Source organism: Vanessa tameamea, chromosome 16 (assembly GCF_037043105.1).
Source record: "Vanessa tameamea isolate UH-Manoa-2023 chromosome 16, ilVanTame1 primary haplotype, whole genome shotgun sequence".
NCBI lineage: Eukaryota > Metazoa > Arthropoda > Insecta > Lepidoptera > Nymphalidae > Vanessa > Vanessa tameamea.
The window spans coordinates 11,662,383-11,675,219 of NC_087324.1; the positions used below are offsets into that span (position 1 = coordinate 11,662,383).

The following is a 12,837-nucleotide window of genomic DNA, read 5'->3' on the forward strand; positions in this document are numbered from 1 at the left end:
ATGACATCACGTTGAGACATCACACATACATCCAAATTCGAAATATATTCAAAACTACCATCAATGTTTCGAATCACTAACAAAAAATCTGACCTAAATATTAATTTAAAAATGGTATCAAAGTTATTACACAAATCGGTGACAACAAATCATGACACGCGTGGGCGCAGATATCGGTTAGTTTGTTAGCCCCATATTGTTATGGATTGACCATAGATAATTTGTTTTTATTGTGGAATAAAGATAAAATACGAAATTATTATCGCGGACTTCGATTAATGTGAATTCTAGCGTCTGTTATGGCCACTATCAAATCAATTTACGAACAATGGGATTTGAACTCATCATCTGAAGTCTAACACGTTTATAACTTAAATGAATTGAATTCAAATTGAAAGGTTTTTATATGATGACCAAGAATATTAATTTGAATATATAACCACAATTTGATACTTTAATCTATTTCTTCTTGAGCGCAAAGTATTTTTTGATAATGATATTTTAAGTATCAAAATTGTTTTAAATAACGAAGCGTAGAGTAAATTTTGGGAACACCGAAGTATTGAAGTTTTTTCTGATGTCACACAAAGAAAACAACAATGAACGTTTGTATGTCAGTAATATTAATAAATAAATTATTATTTTTTAAATTTAACGTTACATAACACTATTATTTTAATTAAAATTTATTCCAATTTAATAACTTATATTTTATATTGAATATTGTACAGTTTTTTATTAAATGCAATCTGTATTGTAAAAATTAAAAAGGGAAAATAAACAAATCGTAAAGTTCTAAGTATATTAAATTTAGTACTTAGTAAATAAACGCGAAAGTCTATGCGGTAAGGTGACGTAACAAACATTTGTTACCACAACAGAATATATGAATGAGACCTAACGTAATAAACGTTACTAGCATATATTTATAATAAATAAATAGAACTAACAGTATTTAAAACGGGATATTTACCATGTTTTTTATTTTTATTCGGTGGAACTCGATATTTCGACATTATCTACGAATGTCTTGTTCACGAGACTGACGTTTGTCTTCTTATATAAATAAATAGAAGTTATTTTTTGTAATTCTTATCTGAAAAAGTTACTAAACCATTATACAAATTATTTATACTTGAAGACACAACCCATTTCGAATAAGGTTTAAGCATTGAACTGACTTTAAATTGAAACCATTTACGTGACTAGCGAGAATTTAAAATTATTGCGTGTCAATAAAAAAAAAAGATTCCATTAAAATTTACCCACTGCAAGTATAAGCATATGAATATTTTTAGGGGTGATTGGTTAAACAATGCTGTCTTCTTCTTCTGAATGTAAAACCAATTATGACAGAACGAGATAAATCAATGTTTAACAACAACAAGTTTGTAAGTAATCCTAACTACTGTAATGAATGCGAAGGTAAATTTCCGATCATCATGACATCTTGTTGGACGTTGTCTGAAATATACGAAACGTTGTGTGGTACCTGACCTACCAATGTCTTCACACGCGGACGGGAACCGACCAAAAGTACGCAACTTCGCTGTGTATATTACCGTTGCTGAAGAGATAAATCCAATTCCAAAATCCTGTTGGCATGCTTGTCGTCATATATGAGAACCGAGATGGCTCAGTGGCCAGAAGCGTGATGATATAAGTTCCAAACCTCTCCGTCAAAGGGAGAGAAGGCTTAAGCCCAGCAGTGCGATGTTCACTGACAGTTACTTTTTTTTCTACAAAATCTTTTAAAATAATAGACCTAGAATACTCTGAATTTAAAATACTATATTTAATTTTTAACGAAAGATTCATTAAAAACAATTCGAATTACCGGTTGTATGATCCAATGCGAGCCTGTTTCAGTACATGCCGCCTACACAACAATTATATAAATGGTAACAACAATGCTCTTTCTAGATGAGGTATTTGTTAGTCAGCCTAATTACAGTCATGAGTTCATAAACTCGTATATTATTGATGGTAATACAGTAAATAGCTTTTTACAATAAATAATTGTAATGAATTAAACTATAAATAGTTCTCTTGAATTGTTTTGTTGAATTGTCGGCCTTTGCCTACTAGTAGTAGTAGTTAATATATACATATGTCGAAGCATGAAAAAGTTTAATTAGGATTTTTTTTATAGTACATGCTGGCAACGTCAGTATGACGTAGAGACACGTGACAGCCGAAAGTTTCATAGTTGATGGAATATCCAAAGGAGATATATTACGAACTTGAACGAATAGACTTAGATTTCGGATATCATGTCTGATAATGAGTTGATGCCTAACCCCTTCGATATATACATTTAAATATACTAAGGGCTTTTGTATAAAAATATATGTACTATTTTATCAGGAACATAACATTAGAAACTTTTTGTACATAATTTTTGAAAAGAATGATGTTAAGTATATTTCATATATTGTATATTTTAGGCTATTTTCCGTCCTCGAATTCGACTGTGTAGGGAAGTGATGTAAATTATGTGTAATCTGTGCTTTTCTGTGGCCTGAATGAATGAAATGAATACACTTTGTATGCAAAATTTAATGACAAGCGGTTGAATTTTGAGTCTCGTAATTGGGATCTTGGGTGACCTACCGAGACGGGCTTGCATAAAGACTTAGCAGTAGGTACCACTCATCACAGACTTACATTTTCAATATATTTGGACAGTTTTCCGCTCAATCAAACCATGATAATATTGTTTATTAATTTTAAATTTAATTTCCGAAAATTGGTCACACCAAGTCGCCATTTTTTGTTTAACTTCATTTTGTTATATATTGTTTTGTTCCCCGCGTTCAACTTTCGAAATATAAAATACTTAAGAATATTTGTTCCATTAATTTTATAGATAATGTGTGCCAGCCAGTATTTTTAACAAATAAAATTATTAATTTTTAATACTCAGCAATAATTTGAAAGCCAGCTTTATCTTAAAATATCCTCTGCCACGTATGTCCATCTGAACGCTATAAACTCAAAAACTACTGAATAAATAAATTGCCTGAATGATTTATTTATTTATTTGCATGATTACTGTAATTATCAGAAAAAAATTATGACTGGGAACTATACTGGCGTTCGCTGCGTAAACCCATAAACTTATTTATATTATGAAACTACCCATAAACGTTTTATGTACACCCTTATTCTACCCAAATATAAAGCGGGTAGCTAGTTATATATTGAATAGACGTAAAAATAAAAACGTAACAAAAATGTTGTAGAATTTTGAGGTATACCCCATAGAAATATAAACTGTCATGACCCTCATTTCCGCGAGTAAATCGTCTCCCACGAGAGTTTTTTTTCTTTTACAAATCTAATTCAAACGGATATATTTGATGACAAATTACAACGGACGAGATGAGTGTGTCGTCCTAACTAATATTGTAAATGGAACTGTGAGTTCGTTTATTCGTTACGTTTTTACGTCGGAACTACTCGACCGATCACTATACAATTTTGAATGCACGTTGTCACGGGTACATACAGGGTACACCCATAGGTCGATTTTCTACATCTACCTATGGGTGTACCGAGGTAGTCGATACTGCCTCGTTCGTCTAGTGACTATATTAGGCCACAGATCCCGAGGTTCTGGGTTCAAACCCCAGATCGGCCCAATAAAATTATTTTGGATTTTTCTGACGAAAAATTCTCATTAAACACAGCTTGGTGTATAGAAGTTGGAAGTGGCACATGTCTCGGAGAGCACGTAGACGGGTGCTGCGCCTGAACTATTTCCGTTCATATCGAATTTGGTGTCCCATCGGATAATGAGAGTGAAGGAATAAAGAGTGCACCACTGGTGAGCACTGGTGAACGCACTCAATGTTGCACTATATGACCGACGTAGTTATATCATCGCCCAAGAGATTTGCCGCTATAACCAAAGTCGATTAAGACGACAAAATCAGGGTTCATGTTTTAACATGAACTGACTCTCACCCGCGGACGAAGCCACAAGCGAAAACAAGTTACTTGATATTCTAGAAAGAATTAGACAAACAAGGAATTACGCAATATTTGAACCAGCCATTAATGTGATCTTGAAAGTTTGGGTGTTTGTTACGAAATAACATCTGAAAATTTGAACGGCTTTGAATGAATTGAATATATTAAGTATTATATTATTAAGAGACTGGATTTTTATATATCCTTATTGGGACTGGTATTGGTTAGCTGGAACATTATCAATGTGTTTGTGTGTTACGCAAAAGAAATTTAATTATATAAAAACTATTTGTGGCTTATTTATCTGTGCACCATTTCATAAAAGAATTTGTTCTACTCAAAATCTATATACTACTATAAAAGCAAAATTCCACTTACGTTACGTTTGTGATCAATCACGAAATCTCAGAAATTATAACACCTAAACTTGAAATTTGGCAGGTAGATTCCTTATAGGATGTAGACATAAGCTAAGAACGGATTTTATAAAAATCAACCCCTAAGGGAGTAAAACAGGGGTTGGACGTTTGTATTTTATAAATTTCGCGCGGGTAAAGCCCCAGGTTCAGCTAGTATACTGTAAATTTCAAGGAAAAGTGAGATAAATCTATAAAAATTGAACAGCCACGACTTCTCCGAATCTCAGCCGATTTATTTCTACTTCTCTATAAGGAGAGGACAGATTTGGTCTACATTTGATCATGACTTCTGTTATAGCGTGGGTTTGAGGTTTGTCCGAAGATCGGTAATTTGTGGGCGTCACCTCCAACCGTGACTTAAGAATATACTGCGCCGTGACTTCCCTCATGTATTCTAATTAATGTTTCACTTGGTTCTCACTATCAGAAAACCATTTTATTTTCCATACATAAAATAATTTCATATAGGAAATTTAAATGATACCATTACAACGACATATTTTGTTGGTAGTTGAAGCTATATTTTATTTATAATAATAATAAACTCAAAAGCAAAGTAAGTAAGTCAAAAATCTTCCACCGGGTCGGAAACAATCACCTCGAAGAACCTGAGAAGAACCGGCGAAAGAAACGCAGCGCAATTTTTTTTAGTATTACGTTAACCCCCTTTTTAAAAATATTTGTATGTATAAACAAAGTATGTTAAAAAAATATGCTATATTAGGTGGTTGTACAACATTGCAGAATGACTGACTGACTATCTGACTTAGATCATAATAGATAAGCTATATCATCAATGTAAACTCCTGAATAGTAGACGAACTAAAATTGATATTGATATGTCCAATGCAGAAAATGAATCATGACGTTAATTCCATTATTATAAGCTTAGTATAATTATTTACATAGTAAATAATTTTAAAATACTCCCTTATTGTTACTTTAAACAAAGTTATCTATCGTATATTTATTGTAGGGTATTTTTAAAATGTTTATGTTTGGCCTTTGTGCGATTAGTCATTTGAAAAAAAAATGCACCGACACCGCGAGTGTTACAATTCTATTTTATAATATAGACGGCAGTTAACTATGTAGGTAGATGAATGCCTTTTTTATATCTGTTATAGATTTTGAAACTTAATTTATGAATTTATGTCACATTTTACGGAACAACCTAGTTTTACTATTAAAAATAAAATAATATTATTTTATAAAATAGTGTATATAAAAATAGATTTATTGTTGCACTTTCTACTGTTATTGTTTGTTTTAAAAGTTGAAAAAAATCAATAAATAAACATGAAACGTAAATTGAGCAGTATAGGTATACAAAATACTAATCCCCTACTTCTCTACCCTTGTATCCACCCCTAACCATCAAAATCGGTTAAAATTAGGGATTGATATCGCGTAACATAAAGACAAAAAAGCGGCCAACACGGGGTAGCCGGAACGTCGAAATTGAATCTTGAAAAAAAAACGTCAAAACAAATCAAAACAGAGTTTCTATGAAAATATTTATATGTTTATAGCAACCCCATACACAAACACGGGTGCAAAGAGCGCCAGCGGAGTCATGCCGTATGCCGTCACGGCAGACGAGTCAGTCAATAGGGGTAACCCCAAGGCGCGCCAATAGTAGTATTTCCTTAGCACATCAAAATCCATACGGATTGATTTTCTCCTTTATTAAACTCAAATATAAATCTTTACAAAAACTTTAATCCTTTTCAATATTTATAAAAACCTTTAACAGTATTTTTCTTTTATTCAAGCTCAACTTTTAATTTTCAACGCCTTTTTAAACGAGATTTCTGTTACACGAATTTTAAACCACAGATAAAATATTAAACCGTATTCAAATAAAGCAAAGCGTATCATTACCAACCACAGAGTATACAAAAAATTAATGTGAAAACAGCTCAAGTGCTGGTTCGGTCTCATTATAGTAATAGATAATTTTATACCCGCAACAGTTATTACTGTCATTATGACATCCGCCTAACATTCGGAATTCAGCCAGACGGATTGTCGAATAATAACTACTCCCCCGAATGTATTTGTGCTATGAATCTATAGTTTAACATAACATTGTTTCATAAAATACAACTATATTAAGTTAGAACATATACTAATGAAGGACTCGTTTTCCATAAGGATAGTATAATTGTCTCCGGGGCGTAATTCCAGTGTTTCTGTAAAAACGTTCCGTAAGCGAAGAGAAGGAATTTTTTGGTATTTTTATTAAATTAAGATTGTAGCTTACGTTTGTAATAACAATAATATATAGTAATCATTATCGGTAAATAGTTCCCTATTAGTAGCAGGTCGAAGGCGTTAAAAAAATCTAAAACGCTTTATTGTAAAGTTTACTTGAATAAAATATATTTGATTTGATTTTATTAATAACATATAGTCACGTTTGCAGTGGCGTAGGGCCAGGTGGTGCAGTGCACCAGGGCCCCGGAGCTCAGGGGGCCACCTAACCTAGGCTTTGAAAATAGCGGGTCGGCCAACTCGCCAGCTCCTGAAGCTAGAAAAACTCTACCCTGCTCACAAGATTTTTTTTCTATCTTTAATTTTTAAAGGGCAATATAAATTAAAGAGGGGGTGGAAAGAGGAGGTGACGGCTGGTTCTTTTTCTATGCACCGAGGCCCTTGCCCACCTAGCTACGCCACTGAACGTCTATAAAATTAAGCGTTACTCCTAACTTAAGAATGATCGGTTACTGATGTGCATTAACGATTCGTTAAAGAAATAAGTTAGTATTTTAAAATGTTCATAAACATTTTTATAAGTGTACGTTTAGAAATTGAATGAGTGTGTTCAAATAAGTCAGTCTGCGGTTATTGATGTTTCTTAGCCATTTTAAGTCGCCGTACTTGTAGTTTATAATTTTTTATGAGGAATTAAATCGTATTTCTTATCTTTATTAATACTTAGATAGTAAAACAACTGTAAATTTTAATTTTCATTTTTTTAATTCTTCACAACACCTACTTGGCTTTTTTGGCTGACTTGGTGCAAGACCTACCTACTCAAACGGTACCACCCACGCAACATATGTACTTATCGTCGTGTCGTTGTGTTCTGGTTGGAAGGGTGAGCTAGTGTAACTTCAGGCACTATTTACAGGCCTTGGCGATAAAAGACTCACTATTTCTTACACCGACAATGTCTGTGGGCTGAGATGAACATTTACCATCAATCAGGTGAGCCATTGCTCACCTGACGGTAAGTGCCTTTCCAACCGAATCACAATACTAAGTTGCTGTTTAGCCAAGTGAATATAATTTTAAAACGAATACTTTAAAACTCTTAAGTCTAAGTAAGTGCCAAACACGCTTAGAAATAATTCATTGAAACTAACTGTTATTATATTGGATGTTTATAAAACATATATTGTTATAATCAAACGTTTTTATATCACATTTAGTGACATAGAATTCTTTTGAATGTAAAAAATAAGTGTAACGTATGTATATCTTTATGGATACATCAGGGCCGGATTTACCATACGGATTTATGGGCCTCAGCCCAGGGCCCCGTGGATCAAGGGGCCCCGTGGATCAAGGGGCCAGCTAAGTCAAGTCAAAGTGAAAAATAGACGATAATGCGAAAGAATTACCTAATTTTTTTAAATTAAACAGTATGGTTTGCAGCCCTGCGAATCCAGCAATTAATCAAACCCATTTAATTCAAGTCTACATTCAGGTGTTATACACACCTGAATGTAGACTTGAGATAATTGTACTTGGGTGTACATCTAGGTGGGCCCCTAATTATTATTAGCTCAGGGCCCCCTAAACTCACGGTCCTTTTTTTGTCGTGTGTATATATTAATTTAGAACCGATTACATTTGACGTGGAATTGTAATGTGGACATTAAGTGTTCATTCAATTTAATTCGGTGGGTTTTTCTCTAATTCTTCTACATAATTTGCGTCCGGATAATACGATTACGGCGCAATTTTGATTAAGACACAACCAACTTTATACAATATACATAATTTTAGACGAAGTTTTGATTAGTGGTTTTTCGGTACATTCCTCCTTACCACGTTAAACAACCCACTAAGTACCTCATCTCGCTCTGAGCCCAAACCACTATCGCAATCGTTTCTACCAAACACCTTTGTGGACATTTAACCCCGTACACTCCAGAATCTAGAAATAACTTTAACGGGGATTACCCCGTATAATACTTTAATGTAATTGCACTCTTGATATTTAAATCAAATGATTAAGGTACAATGTTATATTAATAATTAAGTTAACGAAGATAAGAAAGCAGCACAAGCAAAAGTTTTAAAGAACTTCGATCGTCAAATGAGAAGTTACAGGCCAATTACTCGCTCAAATTAATCTGTACTAATATTATAAATGCCTTTGTCTGGCTGTTGCTCTTTCACGACGAAACTTCCGAACCGAATATGATAAAACTTTTTATGCCTAATGACGACCAAACGCTGAAACGCGAACGAAGCCGCAGATGACAACTAGTCTCATATATTTTAACTTATTTCAGCCAGTGGCTACGTCCGCATGAGAAGGGAGGCGTTGTAGATGTTGGCAATATTTTTCTTGATTAAAAGTTACATTGTGGGATACCAGACTACAATCTATTAATGTACTAAATTTCATTCAAATCCGTTCGTTCGTTATGGTGTGATCGAGTAACGAACATAAGAATTAAGATTTTAAAGAACGCCTCTGCTAAAGTATAATGAACGCATTGTTTAAATATGTACGAAGACTTTCGAATCATCGTTATAAAAATTAAACAAATCATAACATTCATTATTAAATCACAAAAAAAACACTCAATATAATAAAATCATACATAGAATTATTTATAATTTTATAGTCTTTAAAATTGTTTATCGAAAGTAAGTAATTGACTGTTAATGCTCCACGGCTGGGAAGAGTCTCTCCTGCTGCGCAGTAACAGAATTTCATTTTCGTTCGATCCAAACAGGTTTCTCACGATATTTTTGTCACCGCCGAGCAAGAGACAAATTCGAAACGAAACGTACAGGTGATTAGCGGTGCTTACTCAGTTTTGATCCCACGAAATGCAGTTAAGAACCACTGAGACATATCTCACAACTTATAGATAAAAGATAAATTATAGCTGTTTGTGTTTCAGTTATGTAAATTTCGTTCGCTAATTGACACCATTAAATTTTATTGATTGTGAAGCGCGAATAAATTTTAATTAACCAAGATAATATTAGATTTATTCATTACTTATAATTGTTTTCTTGTACGAGCTGATGGCGCAGTGGTTTGGAATTATGAATATCTGCCGAAGATTGCGGATTCAAATCGCTGAATTTTCGTATTCCTGTCTTGTGTTTAAAATTCATATCGTGATAAAAACTTGCGAATAACTGCAGATGTCGGACCTAAATCTTTCACACGTTTACCCAAATACGGACAGCGTGGTGGAATAATATCTAAAGCTTCACCTCACTGGAAAGGGTGCCTTAGCCCAGCCGTGGTCATTACAGGCTGTTTCGTATACTTGTTCAGTATTTACTTTCGAGTAATTTATTTTATAAATCACTATGCACTAATGCAATTATAATAATCAATGAACGTATTTTTAATTATTAATTCAATAATAATGACTAGAACAATGAAAGCAATTAAACAATAAATGTTATTATAATATATTTTATAAGTCAGTTATAATTTGTCAATATTTATGTTTCTCACAAGTTTTGTTTTATTTTAAGCGCGTTCTGTTTACCTCATGACAAAAACTTTTGTTTTGATAACTGATAACGTAATGTGCACTTTTATTTATCTTTTTCAAATGTGGATAAATACGGCGTTCTCCGTCGCGATAAGCCACGACAGATTTATAATAAGTTCAACATTAGAACGATAACGCGGAACTTATTGTCTTCTAAATTTATATCTTATCTGTATTCGAATTTAATATAAATTAATATATTCAAAGAATGTTAAAAAGTTGACGTTTGAAAGTTTCACAAACCTTTGCATTCGTTCGCGTCGCGCGCCGTCGCTCGTCCCCACGGTCTGTCGAAATGAAACGGCTTGCATCTTTCGCAATCCCTCCCTGCCGTGTTATGCTTACAATCGCACGCCAGCTGGACCCCCTGGCTCTCCTCGCCCTTCGCCGGAATGCACCTGGATGCATGTCCGTTGCACTTGCATCGACCACCGACTGCGAAATCCGAAACGGCATAGTGCTGCGAGCCCGGAGCGGCCTGTTTCTTACTATCCACCTCGTCTCCTTCGTTCACCATGTGCAGACGATTGAACACGACTCGTACGTCAGTCGCAGTGACCCAATCTTGAAGGACGGGGGATATATCGAAGTTAGCTGCGCTCGGACGTCCCTCTAAGGTGCTAAACGCGAGTCTAGCACCCCCAGAACTCTCCCCGGCCAGCCTGTGCGAATCGGAACACCTAGCTTCCTGCTCATTTGCAGCGGTCACCGTCGCTTTATTCGGCCGCCCGTACACTCGCCTACATTGGCTCGAATAGAATTGGAAAGGTTGCCAAGTGACCCCGTAATCCGCGCTTTTGTATATAGCTACGGAGTCAGGACGCGCCGCCTTCGGACAGAATTGCAAGCTAACATACGTGAGCTCATACTTTTTGCCGAGGGATAGGGTGAGGGAAACGTTGTCTGGGGGAGAGTCGTAGGAGGCTGGCGGGAGCGCGGCGGATCGCCAGCAGGTAACATCGTGCGGGTTGTTTAGATCGGTAAGGTGGGCCGGTGGATTTCGGCGTTCAGTACGAGTAGCATCACATACTCGGCAGGCATTCTCGGGATTTTGATCTCCGGGTGGGTCACAGAGTCGTTCTGGGCCGCGACGGCCACAGATGGAGGAAGCCACCACGGGGTTCCCGAAAGCGGCGTTGACGAAGTCCGGGATGCAGCGCCTCGGGCGACCATCCTCGTAGCAGGGGTCGGGCGGGGAGGCCGCCAGCGCAAGGGCCGCGGTGGCGAGGAAGGCCACGGCGCGGGCGGGCATGCTCACTCACTCGTCACTCACTCGCGAAAGTTCGTACAACAACGACACGTGCGCGCCGGTCGGATGCCGCCGGCAGACTAACTCGCGGGGCGGGAGCTTACGAGCTTCGGTACGCGCTGGGCGACTTTGTTAGTGAAAGTTTTTTCTTTCGCGGCACCTGGATTTTATCTCTATTTAATGAAATTTCATTATTAAAACAAACGATTACATTTTATTCTATTTTATTGAAGTAGTAACATGATCTTTGATATAGTTTAATTACTTCCAATGCTTGTCTATTTTTTATTGTTAAATGGCGGACGGTGTTGATGATTTTAAAACTGTATGTACATATGTCTGCAAGTGTACTAAACCTAAAATTATAAAACAAATATAACTATTAAATTATATATATAATTCGTATCATAATTTATTTCACACCGTTTAGATGTTAGGGGGGGTTTTATAAGATTGATTTGTCAGTCCTTAAACTACATTAAGGGCTTTCATTCCTTCAATAACAATGCTTTTGTGTTTTATAAAGCTTTGTTCGCCTATTTGAAATTGATTGTAATTCAAATTAATTAAATACAACCATAAGTACCAACCAACCAACCAACCAACCAACCAACTAATAAACCAATCAACCAACAAACCAACGTACTTATATTTAAGACAGGATCAATTTCTTAACATATGACTAACGTTCTGTTGGATATACACTTACTTGATCATGCGTTGACGATTACAGGCATAAATGTATTATTCAATATTATCAAATACTTCGGGCATGTTTTCAAGTAATCACTTCCGAATCTTCATTTTACAGTATGTTAAGCTAACACAGATTCGGAAGATTCTACTGAGAAGAATAAGCGAGGAGCTCAGTAGTTAATTATTTAACGGAGAACCTACAAAATATAATAAATAACGTAAATACGATTTTGGTGTCATCGTTTCGTTTTTTAATCAAAAAAAAACTAAATGATATTCTCATATAGTCTTAGATTGAAATCTTCATTTTGCTAATTCGATAAATTTTAAAATACAAAATAATATAAAACGAAGCCATTATTCATAACTGTTTAAACTTAATAAACAATAATAATTTACAATTACATTTATATAAGAAAATCAACGATTACAAACTCCTAAAAATATAAGATTTTAAATTAACATGGTTATTTTTATTACTAACAGTATTTAAAACGGGATATTTACCATGTTTTTTATTTTTATTTGGTGGAGCTCGATATTTCGACATTATCTGCGAATGTCTTGTTCACGAGACTGACGTTTGCGGGTAGATGTTGACGGCATTAGAAGTGTCCATATCGGACTACCTCCTTTCTGTCGAAATAATGTCGAAATATCGAGCTCCACCAAATAAAAATAAAAAACATGGTAAATATCCCGTTTTAAATACTGTTAGTCCTAAAAATATTTTATG

The 12,837-nt window shown here is 35.0% G+C and overlaps 1 protein-coding gene across 2 annotated transcripts in view; it reads right to left on the minus strand.

The window, feature by feature from the left end:
- Positions 1-11,479, minus strand: part of LOC113394254 (netrin-B-like) — a 170,722-nt gene extending 159,243 nt beyond the window's left edge. For both annotated transcript variants that reach the window (XM_026631493.2, XM_026631494.2), the window contains exon 1: positions 10,400-11,479. In XM_026631493.2, the coding sequence (XP_026487278.1) occupies positions 10,400-11,408 (1,009 nt within the window). In that variant the 5' untranslated portion in view covers positions 11,409-11,479. The remainder of the gene's footprint in view (positions 1-10,399) is intronic.
- Between the last annotated feature and the right edge of the window lie 1,358 nt (positions 11,480-12,837).